The sequence below is a fragment of the Anarhichas minor genome, unplaced genomic scaffold, assembly GCF_050575085.1.
Source record: "Anarhichas minor isolate MPS153535 unplaced genomic scaffold, ASM5057508v1 ptg000040l, whole genome shotgun sequence".
Taxonomy (NCBI): domain Eukaryota; kingdom Metazoa; phylum Chordata; class Actinopteri; order Perciformes; family Anarhichadidae; genus Anarhichas; species Anarhichas minor.
In genome coordinates, this window is record NW_027466486.1 from 6221206 (window position 1) to 6237911 (window position 16706).

At 42.5% G+C, this 16706-nt stretch overlaps 1 protein-coding gene across 1 annotated transcript in view; it reads left to right on the plus strand.

Moving 5' to 3' along the window:
• LOC142968267 (parkin coregulated gene protein-like) overlaps nt 1-16706 on the plus strand; it is a 63844-nt gene that overhangs the window by 11853 nt on the left and 35285 nt on the right. The window contains exon 5 of the mRNA XM_076108074.1: nt 16277-16287. Coding sequence (XP_075964189.1) covers nt 16277-16287 — 11 coding nt within the window. The remainder of the gene's footprint in view (nt 1-16276; nt 16288-16706) is intronic.

Sequence of the window (16706 nt, forward strand, 5' to 3'; positions counted from 1 at the left end):
GCGTCGGGGATACACTTATATCACCAGTATCTCATCATGGGACAGATCCCCCTAGGCTGTGTTCACACACTCCCGCTGTGTCGCTCCCATGCCGAGACAGGGTTGTGACCTGTTAAATTGGTCTGTATACAGGCCTTATCGGAGCCATTTTTCCAGGGTCAGAGCTGGAGCTTCACAGCCATCTCCAAAATGGACCCTTGGGTGTCCTCTCACTCTCACAGACAGAGCACTGGACCTCTGACCGGGCGAGCACGGCCATGCCCCACATGCCGAGGCGTCTGAAGGAGGAACAGCTCCATTGTTCAACGAGAAAAAAATGCCGCTGTTTAACTCCCGGCAGCCGGTTGCTATTCTTACCACTGACACAGTAATGCGTCATTTTGAAGCGCACGATAATGAGCAATCACATAGTATCACCGTCCTTGATGTAGCCCTTTGTCTCCTGAATCAGCGGTCTCAGCTTTTGTTTGCTTTGTGCCTTTTGGATATCAGCTGTGTTTGTGTGTGTGTGTCTGTGTGAGAGACGTTGTTGAGGATGGTGTAGGAATTTCTCCAATGCGATTTGCACAGCTCTCTTGTTTGCTTGCTGTGATGAATCTTATCCTTAATGAAATGCAACAACGTCCCTTATGACGGAGAGATGTGCTCCCTCATCCAGCAAATTCCTCTTCTGAGCTCGAAAGGATGGGAGCTCATCTACTGAGAAAGAGAGTTTGTGGTGTTCTGTGAGGCAGCAAAGTAAACTACACATACTCATATTGTAGAGTCTTGTATAGGGATCGAATGGGTGCAGATTTATTCTTCATTGTCATAAAATCCGAGGTTTTCCGGTATTCCTTTACATAAAACTGATCCTAATGAGATCCACACAGTGAGGTAAACAGATTTGGTAAAAAGAGGATATTTGTACTCTGTATCTGAAGTTGTGGTGTCAGAATCTATGTTGGGAAGAGAAAGCACCTCGTCTTGATATCTATTTTTAAGAATAATTAGAATTGGATAATGATGTATCAGCCGATATTATTTTTCTTTGAGCTACATTTATCTTAAACAACATTTTTTTTGATTGAAGATATGTCTGAGTAAAGAAATGTTAAAGAAGAACATTTGACTTAATTTAAGATTACGGTAAAATAAGTACATTTTTAAGTATATTATGCTTTAATAAAAAATAAAAAAAAAAGCCTTTTGATGTTTGTTGCACATTTCAATCAAGATGTGACTATTAGTAAACAATTACGCCGCCCAGGGACCAGTACATGCTGAGAATATCTTGACACACAACTCACTGATAAATGATTTGGTTCCAGAACATTGTAGTTATTCAGCCTCACTAATTCATAAACAAATAGGCAAAGAGTGTATCACGGAATATTTTTCCTGACATCTTCAGCCTCTACATCATTCTACGTTGTGTTTGAAGGAGGTTGATGTTTGCCTGGAGGGCTCTTCTGGTATTTCTTTTAGCCTGCATTGTAGCAATTGTTGTTGTGGTCCTGATGGTTTTCTTCGCTTATCTGTAAGGTGTAGGTCCTTAAACTCCTATTCATCACTGACAAACTCTCTCTCTCACACACACACACACACACACACACACACACACACACACTAAAACACACATTCACGTACTCATACATATTGCTCACACATGCTGCGGTGATCTGGTTCATTTGGCCTCTTTTGTCTTCCTGCTAGGAATGTGTCCAGCTATGATAAGGTCTCCCCCACACTCAAGCTCTCTGTCTTCTGTTCCTGGGCGACTGGTGTGGTTTTTGTGTTGGTGACAGATGCAGTGCTGTGGCTGGCCACTCTGTCTTCCCCTGTGGGCCTGCTTTATCTGTGTATCACATGACACACACACACACACACACACACACACTCACTGCTCATGTTTGGATGTCTCTATGAATGCGGCGGATCAGTAGCTGCCCAAGCTGATCGTTGGGATGGAATTAAACAGGAAGAGCTGGCTGACCTTGTAACCTCTCCCACTCCGTGGCAGAGGGACGGGTCAGGAACAAGGAGGCAAGGACATTTCATCAGTGGTGGATGGAGATAATATACATGTAACTGTCACATATGAAATGACAATCATGAACACGCAGGCATATCTAATCCAAAGCATTTTTTTTTCCCCAACTCATTTTAATCTGACAGAAGGCCAAGCGTATGCCGGTGTGCTCAGCCACCTGTGCTCTTGTCCACAATACAACGTAATGCTCCAGTTTACTGCCAGAACACGGCACTGTTGCGTATATAGTGTTGAAGTTAATTCCTGGGGATTCCCATTCACAAATATTAGTTTCATTTAATGACCTTTTCCAGCTGCCGAAATTAATTCACTGCCATACTTTCACTGTGTACATAGCGAAGCAATGGAGGGGACCATGCCGACAGACACACATACATACATACACACACACATACATACATACACACACACACACACACACGAGCCCGTGGCCCCCATGTAATCCATCATCCTCCACAGACACACAGAGCTCCTTGTCCCCGTGGACGACAGAACACACACCTCATCCTCAGCCCCCGTCTCCTCTTCCATGTATCCCTCTCCAGCGGGAGATATCTATCTATCAAGCAATCACAGCCTGCCAAGGCCCCTCCGCCATTAAAATACAGAAAGAGTGGGAGAAACTGCCAGAGAAAAGAGAGAGATAGAAAGAGAGATAGCATGAGTGAGCGTGAGATGAAATCCAGGTAATACCGAGCTTGTCTGTTCTTACCTGCTCCACCGTTAGCATGCTTCACAGCACATAATGACTTTTTCCTTCTCTCCTGAGGCTTAAGAAAAGGCGAAAAAATATATTTTTATATTAATGCAGTCCCCATCTCCCTTCACTCCTATACTTCTTCCGCCTGCGGATATGCCCACTTGGCTCTCTTAATTTCTATTGTCAGCAGGTCTGAGGCGGAGCGGCCAATCAGGTGGGAGCGATAGCCCTTGGGCCTGGAGTTGCTCTGCGGCTCCAATTTAAAGGTCAGCTGATAAGCAGCCTGATTCATGCATAATCTGGGATGCTCAGCAGGCAGACAGACAGTTCAACAAACACACACACACACACACACACACACACACACACTCAACAGATATACACGTCATACTCTTAGACTATGATTGACCCTCTCAAACTTTTCACTTCGCAGACGGTGATGGACAAGTTTCACTTTGCCTTTTCCAGCCTGAAGGCATTTGTGCCTCTATTGTTCCAGCAATTTAGATAATGTACTTTTACTAATTGCTTGAGAGGAGCGCCTCAGTAAGAATTTGACTTTATGTTTGTTGATTTCCTCATTAATTTATACATAGTGCCTTTTGCAATGTGAAGCACTTAGGGGGGATTATGTGATCCACTCTTTAAATGGCACAGAGCCCTGAGGCACGCAGTGTAGTTTAAATGAAATAGAATTGGGCGTCTTTGCAAAGGGAGTCTGCAACTTAAACAAATCACCATTTAGATAGCTGCAGTGTGAGGCCGGCTCTCCTCTCCCCAAGCACTGCCTCTGGTCAAAAGTGTTGTGTCGTTGCTTCTTCACTTCTTTCTGTTTGTGTAATTTCTTCATAACATCATTGTCATTCTGCATGCCTCTTTATCTGGCATGAATAGCATTAAACAAACAGAACTCAATTTAAATTGACTTAAGTAGAACTTAAACCAATTGACCCTTCGCTATAGTCCTGCCCCTCGAACGTAGACTGGCCAATCATAGCGTAGCATCGATCAGCTCTGACCAGTAACCAAGAACTGTACCGCTCTGCTCCATAGACTCTCATGCTATAGTTTCAGATTGTCTTTATTTTCTAGTCATGGTTAAACGTTGTGTACTAGTGCTAAGCGGAGAGGTTGTTAAAACGTTGCGTTGACCCATCTGCTTCTCTCTGAAATCGCTTTTTCGTTTTTCCCAAAATTAGATATTATTCATTCAGGGAGTGCAGTTAGTGACAGCGTGGGCTCCACTTTGACAGCTTGACGGAGTAGCAGCAGAGGGCGGGGCTTAGCGAAGGTTCAAACCTTAGAAATAGGTGGATTAGAGGCATGAGCAATTAGAGAAAGCCTATAAGTGAATGTTGAGCTTTTAGGTGGATAAAATCAGCTTCGGCACATACTTCACTTCCTTGTAATCTGTAGACGACCATGTTCATATTCTTACTGTGAAGCCAGAAGTCCTCAATCTCAGCGGGGCTCGTCCTTTCATTCTCTCTAATCCAAGTAGCACTCAATTACCTAATTGGATGAGTTATGAGGGTCCTTTTCCTCCCATCTCAATGAGATTAGCACACTCTGTAATTAATGAATTTGGGGCACTTTCAAACGATTTGCAGGATTGTCTATAGGCTACTCCGGGGGCCTGACATGTGTAACAAGATTATTGAGCTTTCGGAATTAGACAATAGAGTGAGATGAACAGTGCGAGCGTTAGCTGTGTTTTCTAAAGACAGGTGATCGTTCCAGTCTGAGCGTGGATCATGTTGATCGCGCTGATTTGTTGTTATTCCGTGTAGTGTGTGTTGGCGGAGGTTGGGGCTTAGTCAGCAATTAGACAGCCAGTGAACGCGCTGCTTCCTGTAATTTGACGTGTATTCTGGTGTATGAATCTGTGTCGTTGTGTGTGTCATGACTTCCTAGTAGCGAGCAGGGAGCTCTCATGCAGCCTCTCACCGCATCATTGTGTTTGACATCTCCGCGGGCAGCAAGCCACAGAATGCTGGTGTGTGTGAAGACATTTGTCCAGCCCGCTGTGGATCAGCATTTGCACCCAGCGCCAGGTTACCTGTCAGCTTTCATATATAGCCACACCTTTGCAAACAGTCCCGCACAATTTCACAAAACAAATCACAACTAGCATTTCGGTCTCCCTGACGCGTTGTCCCAGACAAGGACACACACAAACAATAGAAACGAAATAGATTTTGCCACCAGTGTTGGGGATACAGTGCTACTTCCCTCTGTTTGTCAGATGTGGGCAGAATGGTATGTGCACTGAGGAAAACAAAGAAGTAAAATAGCGGACATTTGAGTAGAATATTTTATTTCATTTCATGTAATCTGAACAGTTCAATCTTGGACGTTTTCATGGACTACTAAACTGCAGTCTCACGTATAATAATGTACAAATCTAAAGAAAATATGGAGTTCTTTAGAGTTAAGATTTTCAAGTGAGTCGGTCCTCAGCCGGCCATTGTAAGGCTTAATTCCTCCACACCTGTCATTTTTTGTCTGTTTTTTGGTCTGTCTCCTGTCTGTCTGCGTCTTTAGAGAACCACCCCCCATTACTGCCCCTTCTCATCACGTTTCCCTGACAGAGGAAACCTTATCTGCTCCATTTTCACACTGCCACGCGCCAGTCACAGTCCTCACATATCTCTAATGGATGTAATTGAACCCTATTCTATCATTCTAATGCACACTATTTCTCAACAACCTGCTACACTCCCTCACAACGTTTCCCATCTCTAATGTTTCCATCTGACTCCATGGCTCATATTGCCCTAGCCATTACAAAATGTAGATAACACTTGGAATGGTAAAAGATGATATCCGTTATTAGAAGAAGACTGATACATACTCTCACGAAATGATTGCTGCCATTAAACTAAAATGAATTGGTGTTGTTTGAACTACACTTTTCCCATCATTTAAGTCCAAAGACAAAATGATCACGCTTTTCAATTAAAGGAAGCAACATTGTTTCATAAATGAGTCACAGCAATGGGCAACTTCCAATGGACAAGCGTAAAAAAACAAACTTTATTAGTCGTGTTGTAGGAATTTATTCGTCCCATACATAACTATTCATCCCTATCATGTTGTACAGGCTTCTGTTGGACATTAAGGCTAATCATACAGCTAATATCCGGGTCAGCAACATGGATCAACGGTTAGTGTTTTATAAGCAGAACTACAGAGAAACATAATTACGTGCGTAAAGGGGTCATGTTGACCAAACAAAATTGCTAAACTGCATGTGTGGGCATATTCAGACACAGGAGCATTACAGAGAATTATTTTTGTCATTGCTATTCCTTTCCTTTCACTTTTGAAACTTTAATTAAGTGGTGAAATAATACTACTTAGCTTGCTTTGCTCCTTATACGCTCACTGATGTTTCAACCCAGGACGCTGAGGAGCTCAACTTCTGTAGTGTCTTGTCTGAGTATCAGGGTATTTTAGTATGTGTGTGGATGTTTTAGCTTCTTAATATATATAGCAAATGGAAGCCAATCCACTCAACCAGATGTTACCTTATTAGGTTCGACCACCCACTGTAGGAGGAGTAGGGTCATAGAGACTAATGGCTTGCATGTTTTACCAGACGGTCAGTTAGAGATTCTCCGAGGCCTTCAGGTGACAAATTACAACCGATATTTTATTTTCTACAGTTCAGCAATGCATCATCTTTCTTTTCTTCTCCACAAGATCACATGAGCTAAAGGTGACGCCCCATTTATGCTTTATATCATTTGTAGTGTCTCTTGAAATTTAAGACACTTTCATTTACACTAACTCACACACTTTGGTGACTGACATAAATGTCAGAAGAAGAATAAATGCTGCACTTGAGTTCCAACAATAACAGCTAAGCTTGCATTAGCTAGAACAGGGCTCTCAACACTCTCACAGCACAGGTCCATTTTCTCATGCAAGGAAAAAAATATATATAACTGAACACGTTGCCAACAGCAGTCAAGTGAGTCACTGTTTCCAGAAACCCGGTCAAGCAGCCTGAATTTTTGTGCTGTTACAGTACCGGTTCTCAGCGCAGCCAAAAAGGTCAAAGAGACACTCTCATTTCATTAAGAATTTCTCACACTTCATATACCAAATATATCCTGTGGGATAGAGTCCTAATATTTCCATATCAGCAATGGATTTCGGCTAAAAATTGTCCCTGACTATGACCATATACAATTTGAGTTAGTTTCACTTTACATTACTGTAGAGGGAAAGACAGCTACGTTTATATTGTAACACATTGAAAAAGTCTTCATTTTTGAACTCGTAAATTACTTAATTAGATAAATGTTTTCCTTCAGAGAAATGCAGAACATGTCAATGTCTTGTTCAGGATGTCCTTAAAATCTCATGAAATCCTTTCCTTCAGAGGTTTGCTAAAATGTTCAGTGTGATCCTGTTCAGGATGACCCTAACTATGACCATGTCAAAGAAGTAATCCATCCTAAACTAAATTATCCTATATCAAAGTTTGATCAAACCTCCCTTTCTTAGAAACAATGGTAATACCTTAAAGCTACAACCTTCAAGCCTCAAACAAATGTACATATATTTAAAAAGAAAGTCAGCTGTAAGACGCACAATTTGGTGTTCAAACACTGCATGACAAACGGGGCAAATCTCTGAAATGAATGATTGAACACACCGGGATTCTATTCAGATCCAAAACCGGCAACAACCAAACAAATGCAGCTTGAGAATGTGTTTGCATGCAAGCTGCCAGCTGACAGCGTGTTCAGAAATGAAAGGAGTCACTTGCAGTTTTATCTGCAAAGAATATGCTTCAAGCACTTACGCTTTTCAGTGCTGCAACATTGCTAATGTTTAAAATTAATTTAATAAGGAGAAGATTAATATTTAATTAGGCTTCTGGCAGTGCTCAGTACTATAATTTAGAATGCACATTGTACATTGTTTGCATAATCAATTAATTGCAGCTTCATCTGTAAATAATATCGGTACCACATCAGTTGCCCAGGCATAGGACACCACTTTCAGGACCTGTGTGTGTGTGTGTGTGTGTGTGTGTGTGTCTTTGTGAAGTAGGCTGCACCGTCACTGCTGCGCCAACATTGAGAAAATCCCCATAGTACTGTCTTATTTACTCTCAGGATCTGTACTGTCACACAGGCATGCACACACAGTCCATGCCCTTCAAAGTCAATAGAGGGGATATAAGCCTGTCTGCTTCACACCACCACGGGGAATGTAGAATATGCCTGCTATGATCTCCTTGAGATCATATTCTATAGGCCGTTGACGTCCCTCCAAGACCGTCATGTCGCTGGTGACCTCAAAACTTAGTACATAACGCGTATTACATTATTACATTAGGACTGCAGCTGTGCAACTGACTTGTGATGCATGTCAGATTGTGTTGCGACAGTGTTTTTACGAAAACATTTATTAGTTACGTAAAAGCTTAATTAATCGTATTTAATTCTAAATCAGCACAAACAATCTCAATATATGAAACAGTCATTTTTCAAATGTCTAAATAAGCTGCCATGTGACATAAAGTGCAGTACTCTACCAGTAAAAACAACAACACTGTCTATCCAGACTGTCAAACATGAAACAGGCCTTTTTTTTCAATCAATCGCAGCGGTTTCTTTGTTTGTTTCTGTTTCTAACAAAAAATGTTTCCATACAAGGATACAAATGTTCATGAGAACATAAACAAAACATTGTAGGGTCACGGATATTGGAAGCCTTCTATGATGGTTCATCCAGTCTTTCCAATTCCTTTCCAATGGCAGCGGCCACATAATTAATTTCATCTTACCTCCAACACCAACCAGAGTTTTTACATCCTCTCTCATCATCCCTGTGCGCCTCCACTCCTCCTACTTTCTCTCTATTATCTTTCTCTTCTTTTCTCTCTCTCCCACATGAGTGTAGCCATGCGCGGTTTTCAGTTTTTGGATCCCATGTGCTAAAAGCCCAGGCCTCTTTGTTCTCTACTGCATGCCACCCATAATGCTGTTCTGGTGTTGACCTCAGCGAGATGAATAATTCACCTGGTGGACAGTGGTAATGTCCTGACCCCCACAGCCCGCTGCACGCCTGGGACACACATTACACACTCCCCAAGGAAATGCACCCATGATTCTCCTCCTCTCACCTCAGCTCCTCTCCACCACCTCCTCCCATCAAATATTTAGCCAGTGGAGTTGGAGAGGCGCACATCCTCGGTTCTCCCATGGCTTTCACTCACTGTCTCACCTCATCCCTCTCCCTCATACGCTACGTATCCTGCTGTTCTTCTCAAGTCTCTCTTTACGCACAGAGGCAACAGGGAGATTGAACGAAGCGATGAGCGCCTGAATCATTTAGGTCCCTGCCCCCCCCCCCCCCCTGAGTGGCCTCGTCAAACATGCTGAAATCTCAGCTCTGTGCTTGGAAGAGAGCTGCACTGATGGCCTGCCGCCGTCTAGCGTAAAAATCTTTCCCAGATAGGGGCTTTGTGGACCAGACCGCTTAGAAACCAGACTCATCTTTTCTCTTTATTATAGTCACAATAGTGCCTGCAGACAGCCTCCGGATGCAGACCAACACAGCCACATATTCTCTCGGCTGTTTCTCTCTGAAAGAAACACCAATGCTGAAATATGAGACGCTCTCTCTTTGGGTGTTTTGAGTGTATCAGAGTTCTGTTTGCGGTCGATGTGCTTGTCACTCACGATGATGTGTGTGTAGGGTGGTGGCGAGTGTGTGGATATGTGTGGATGAGTTCTTTAGGATTGGGATATCTTACTTTAAGAGGATCCTACAATATGTCACAATTTTCTGCCAAAGCTAGAACGTTTATTTTTTTTTTCCTCTGCTCTTCTCACTGGTTTCATGTTCAGTTTAAAGTGATATCATGTATGCAGTTACGTCATGGAGTCTACGCTGGTCAACCACAACGTGTTGTTCTTCAACTTTTTGTGTATCGATTTAGGAAACAAGATCAAACGTGTTTTTTAGTGATCTTTAAAGGTGCTATATACGTGCGTTGGAGCATTTCTATTGCCTCCAGATGGCTCTCAACATGACGACGGGTGAGCTGGCGGCTCGCAGCCAACAGTGCTAACAGCACTAACCATGCAAAGTACAGCCAAAGTGCTGACAGCACTAACAGTGTTTACCTGGGGAGGAACCGGAGGGTGGGTGCTACACTTCCGCGTTATCAGCTGTAACTGCCATATAGTGCAGAGCGAATAAGCACATTCCTCAAAAAGACTAACTATTCCTTTAAAAGATAATACATTTTTCATAACTTTAACATTGATTGCTGCTTATTTAGCCATTTTGATTTATTGTTTGACAGACAATAAAGATTTTCAGGGAGTTTTTATACATATTGTTCATGTCTATGGTGGTAGGTGCAGATATACAACCTCAGAATTTGAGCTTGTGTTCAGAGCATGTGTGTTGGCCCCTGAGGGGTCACGTTTTCTCCTGTGTGTTTGTCATCACAGCTTTTGTTCCCCACAGCGTTGCTATTCTGGGCAGAGAAAGGTCATCTTCACCTCAGATGCTGAAACCTTAAGGATGCTTAGATCATAACACACTATCAGGGGTTTCTGGATGGTGAGGCACATGGTTGTCTGTTAAACAGTCCGTAATGGTTGCTTGTGTACTGCACTAGTATATAAAGTCGATGTCAGATTCCTGTATGCATTCATATTTAGCCCCAGTAAATGTTAGTCCACAGCTTAGGAATGGTTCTTATAAGAACGTTTATATTATAACAAGTTTCTATTTGGCTGGCAGAAAAAAAATGATATTAGATGGTGAGTGTTTGCTGTGTTTTTCATGTATGCGTTGCGTGAGTGTGTTGTTGCCATACTGAAGCAGATGCTATAGTGTAATTTAAGCTCAGGTTTCTGTGCTTGTTGAGTACCGAGGTATGTGACAGTTGATGTGGAGTTCCCAGCTCCCTTTTCTATTTCTGCCTCTGTGGTCCCTGAACATAAGAGGGCAAGCTGGTGGGTGGTTCATGGAAAACTGACCCGAGCAGCATATCACCTCACCCCCTGCACATATGGCAAAGTGACCCGTATTCTTGCGCAAGGCCCCCCCTCCCCCCCCTCACTAGGAAATATTGAAAAGAAGGCTTTCATCACCTGACTCCATATGTGCGGAGAGATTGAACTAACAGCTGCTTTGGAGTGATTGGGAAACAGCTAAGAAATACACACCTCAACCACATTGTAGGTTGTTGAAGGTCATGCGAGACCACGCAACAATGACAGGAGCATTTCAGTGTGTCTTAACTTGAGAGTCTTCTGATATTTTCGACCCGGCACCCCAACATAAAGCTGATGTGCATATGGATTAAGCGATCGATACTTCAAAAGTCCTCACCAACAGGACACCTCAGAATAGTAGGAGGGGTATAAATGAGTCATGTTATCACACCAGCTATAAATGATTGGGATTCAGCTTCCTGCTTGCAAACGATGCTGTGCTCGCTCCATGTTTGTGAGTTGTGTTTTTTCTGTGTGTAAACAGAGATTTGGGTTTCCCATTAAACTGTGTGTGTGTGTGTGTGTGTGTGTGTGTGTGTGTGTGTGTGTGTGTGTGTGTGTGTGTTATACTACCCAGAGCAGCAGTCACCGCAGGGTGGGCTTTTATTAAAGAGTTGTAATGAGTGAGAGCCATCATGAGCCAGCTCACCTATTGATTACCTATAAAGAGCACTCAGTGGAGACGTGCTGTGATCCATAGATAATGCTTTGCACAGGGAGGCTCAACTTAGCCTGGCTCCAAACCTCTGAATTGCCGCCCACATCTCAAATTCTGTTGTGCAATTCAATTTAGATCTGGTGTCACTCTGGCAAATGGCTGTTATCCAGATTGGAGAATCAACTGAGCCAATCTGAGCCTTTGTGGACAAGACTAAACATTGAAATTGTGACTTTAACAGGTGAACATGGGAATCTTGGTCATCGCTCATTTAACAAAGCAAATCGTCTTTGCATTAAGGTGCACTCTCGATAGAGAATACCGACTGTAAACGTACTGAACCTATGCTGACTGTACACTGGGAAAATGCTGAGCCTCAGTGCTGACTGAAAATGACGTCAAAACAGCCAGACATGTCTTTCAGGTGCATCTATTCAGGGGAAATCAAATCCTCCCACGGAAACGGCTAACAAGAAGGCAATCAGACAGAATAATGGAGTGGTAACGAAATGGCCTTTCAATCTGTAGGTCAGTCTGGACTCAGCCACCACACCAATAAGACCCCAGCATTGCAAATACTAAAGCCGTCTGCACACTTCTGCATACCTACAACAACGTGACACACAGAATCGTGTTGACTTCAACACACAGACACAGAATATATATATATATATATATATATATATATATGTCTTGCATCTATGAAAAGGTTACCTGATAATTGAATGCTGTTGTCCTAATGTTTTGCTATAGGGCTACCTCTAACCAACAGCTCTTTAGTTTGATAGCCTCTGGCATCGAACTGCTCTGTTCATATGATTGCTCTAAGCTTTGTTCGACAGCATCCAGTGGTTCCGTATTTGTCGAGAGGTAGTTTTAGATGTAGCCAAGTAAAGAAGGACAGTCTGGGGATGATTATAAAGAAAGCCTCCTACTTTTATATCAGCACAATAAGAGAGCCATGGCAAAAGTTCAGAGCATCGTAGACAATACAGATGATTCATTCCATGTCATACAGGCTAAATATAAAGGCCATTTCAGTAATTGAGTCTTACGTTTACCTCGAAAAATGCTCTTTTGTTAATGGAACTGTCTGGTGTACTTCCATGTGCAAGGAGTCGTGTTTCTGTGTTCTGGGTCAGTTTCTTTGTTGATGCCCTATTTTATTTCTAATTAAGGTTTATAATGTTAATATTACTGCTGCTTTTGTTATGATGAGTAGGTATACATAGTATTTGGTACTTAAATACGTGGTTCTAGTTTACTAGCTTCACAAAACCAATCCGCCAATTTCCCTTCACTCAGGTATGAAGTACTCAGTACATGTACTCAAGTGCAATTTTGAGGTATTCTTTATAGAAGTTTAGTATTTTTACATTTCATAATTTAAGTACATTTTCCTGATTATACCAACATAATTTTACTTTTACTTACTTTTACTACAATGCATGTCTTATACTTGTGATGGGGTAGTTTTAAAGTGTGGTATTAGTCATTCTTACTGCAGTAAAGGATCTGATTACTTCCTCCGCTACTGCTCAAGCTGTATCCCGACTTGCTACCATGTGGCCTGTATTTACTTTCTACCTTTTTATTAAATGTCCAAACTCCCAAGTGTGTAATAATCATGCACACTATAGCACCTTTACAAATACAAGACACAAAGTAGTGATCATTGCATGTACACTTCTTTCTCCTAGACGAACGCAGGTCTTTGCATGGATAGATGTGTAAATGATGCAATGCTGTCAGTGGGGGGTGCACAATGATGATGATTGATGAGAAAAACTCCATATCACAGAGTAAACTATTCAGTATTTACTTCGTAGAGTATAGTGGATGAGTTAACAAGAGAGTTATGTTGTACTTATCTCCAGTGTAAACTGGTCAGATTCAATAGGCATTATCTTGGAATAATGGCTTTGTCAGTTGAAATTACAACACAGTCTTTCTTGTTGTGGGTACTATCGAAACCATGGCCCATAGCTGATTTGCTGCCAGACTCTATTGACTGCTGTTTGTTTTTCTCCAAACTAATGTTGCAGGAAAACCTGAGTCTACAAGATTTAGGTTGACTTGTGCAAGGCTACGTGTAAGGTTGTAAGGTACAGTAGGCTTACACCTTAGTATCGAGGCTTGTTTGGCTACACCTCCCTGCACTTGTAAGCTAGACCTTCCAGCAAGCTTGAAGCTAATGTCTATCAAAGCGATTGAGGTGAAATGTGTGGTCCAATCACAATATGTACTCACACGAATATTTCAGGTGCCATTGGTTGCCAAATACTATATGCCTCTTATACATCGGTAGGAGACATGACAGAACAGGGAATCACGTCTCCCTGATATGTGACTAAAGTGAATTTTGCACGCTGCCTGTACTCTTACAAAGTGAATTATCGAACAGATTCTAAAACAAATTTCCTGATGTCATGCAGATTTACAATGGCTTTGAAGGTACTATGCTTGCCAGCACCATAGATCACCCGTGGGGATGAGAAAGCACTGCGGCAGCACTGGGAATGGACAGAAAACATACACTGTGTGTAAGTACAGACGGATCAGCTCCCCCTGAGGCTGGAGAGCGGGTGGTGGTGAGATTGAGGAGTCACCCCATCACTAGTGATCCATGCAGGTTGACACGCAACGCCCCCTTGACAAAACACACAAGAACGCAGTGTCGTTACAACACACAGCCGCACGCACTCGCGCACACACACACACATGTCGCAGACAGTTCATTTCAATGCAAATAAGTGTTCTTGCCCCTCTTCTGGGAGGAGAGCGTGGCAGACTGCATTTTCTCTTCTCTATCAAATGGAGGATCTAGATTATATAGTGAGCTCTCGGGCCGAACCACGCAGCCACGAGTACATAGAGCGCATTGCATGTTTGAATTGATTTATTGAGTTTTATGTTAAGCAGTTTTTTTTTTTTATCCTGGCTTGTGGCATTTTCACTTTGTCCGTACAGGAGGATGCACTCATGCTAATCGTGAATGATGCATATAGTGTCTTAAATGCACTGTGAGGTTTAATTGTTTTGCGTCACAGAGTTGCATTATTGTTATGCTGATGCATGGTCCGCTCTATACTGTATGCCTGCAGCATTACAGATGAGGCGAGATTCTTCCGCCCTCCCAGTGGGCTGTTGTCCTCAAAAGAATGGAGGCTCCTCACTTCATCAGATAGATTACAGCCAATTAAATGTGTCCATTATCGCCCATTAATGACCGCCACCACTTCTTCCAGAAATAGGCCTGACCAAGCAGCGGCCGTGGACGTGAAATTGACCCAAATACATCAAGATGAGTTTCCATTTTTCCACCTCATTTTCCCAGCCCTCATCAACAGAGGCCTATCATTGAACCGAGTCATCCTTCACATTGATTCCCAGGGAGATGTGTATCGCTGGGTTAGCATGTATGCATGCAGTGCGTTTGTGCATGTATAAGCAGACGCATCTAACTGCACGCACATGTTCCCGTATTAAAGGTGTGCATGTGCATTCATATGTGCATGTCCATACCTAACGTGTGCTCGTGTTTTTATGTGTGCTGCTGTGCGTGTGCACTTCGTTATTTGAGGTCGTGCTCTTCGAGAGACAGGCTGCTGCCCTGAAGGATTGACACTGTGTGGCACCTCTCTCCGTCAGCCTGATCAGTCACCTCTTTGATGTAGCAGCCTATATTAAGGCAGCCTGACACTTGCCAGCTGAATAGGCCTGATTGAGACAAATACGAAATCTCAGGTCGTATGGACAACATAATGCTGAAGGACCTTCGCCAATCAGTGGGTCGTATTGCAACACTTTCTTCCAACTACTATGCCTTTTTAGATGTGGCGCAGATTTGAGTGTTGTGTGAGCACCTATCTGTGCCTTGCAGTTCAGTTTCCTGTGTTCACAGTCATTTGGAAATGTTGCATGCTTAACTTGCAGAATAACAAGAATTTCAGGGAATGTTGGCAAGCTCAGATTTCCTCCCTGTCTACTCTCTTTCTTTCTCTCTTGTACTTTCTCCATTCTTTACAAGCTCAGGGGAGTCGACGGCTGCCCCCTAACCTAGAAATCCGGCATTAGAGGAACAGCCTGACAATTAGTCTGCTATTGCCTCACTGGGACGGGATCAGAGTAATAAGTCAGACAAAGAACAAAAAAAAGAAAAAGAGAGAGGTTTAAGATGTATTCCTGCCATGGGAATATTTGAAGAAACATATTTAGGGTTTCCCATTTGTCACTTTGAGGTGTGTTCAAATAAACTTTGATGTACCGGTCACATCAGAAAGTGGCACGGTCAAATCCTAGCGAAATTTGTGATGCTGGAAGCTTGGTAATCTAGTCCTATCTTTAACTGGGCAGTAAATTAACACCATTAATTTGTGGGAACATATTGGAACATACTTCCATTGCTGTCTCATCACTGACTGTTTGTATGGTGTATAAACGTGGTTTTATAGAACTGGATGGTGCGACACAGCTAACGTGATCCCTCCATTTTGGACTGTCGGCTCTCCGTTCCCTCAAAGGTCAGCACTGTCAAGATGACTTCCAATTGTTCAATAGTTCAAATTCATATGTTAAAGTTCACCTAAGTTTAATTAACCCCATGCAAAAGCACTGCATGCATTTACTGATGAAAGCTGCGGGTGAATCTACTGACTTCAGTGATTCCACTGAATTTAATTGATTTTGGTCAAGTATTTCGTTGTTATTTATGCCGGCGGGACTAACACCAAATTAGGACTGGGCAAACTTGAAGAAATTCTAGGTTCATTTTTGATGCTTTTACTATTAAAAAAAAACATTTTGCAGACTGCTTTTAAGTATATTCATTATTTATACTGTATAATAAGCCAACACAGGGGCAGTTTATGTGTGAATGTTACCGTAAATTGTGTATCTTCATTATCATAAGGTATATAAGGATGGTGTTGATAGGGCTAATGGTCCGTTTGTTGATCTGTTCCTCCATCTAAGTTGTCAAGATACTTTGCTCTCAGATGGCTTGACTTAACACCAGCCTCAATCTCGCATGGCTGGTTTCTACACCATAGGGAATGACAGACTCGTGATGGATGATGTGACAGAATCAGCCCAAGTACAGAAGGTACACGTGTACAACACGGACCCAAAAGCTAGCCTGAGCTCTTGCTGCTTCTGATTGTTAGCTAAAATCATTTGTCTAGATTCCTAATCCTTAACTCTAGTCCTATACTCATACTGAGCTGCAACTGTCATTGTCACCATAGGATAATTCTGCATCATTTTGAAACTATAGACAAT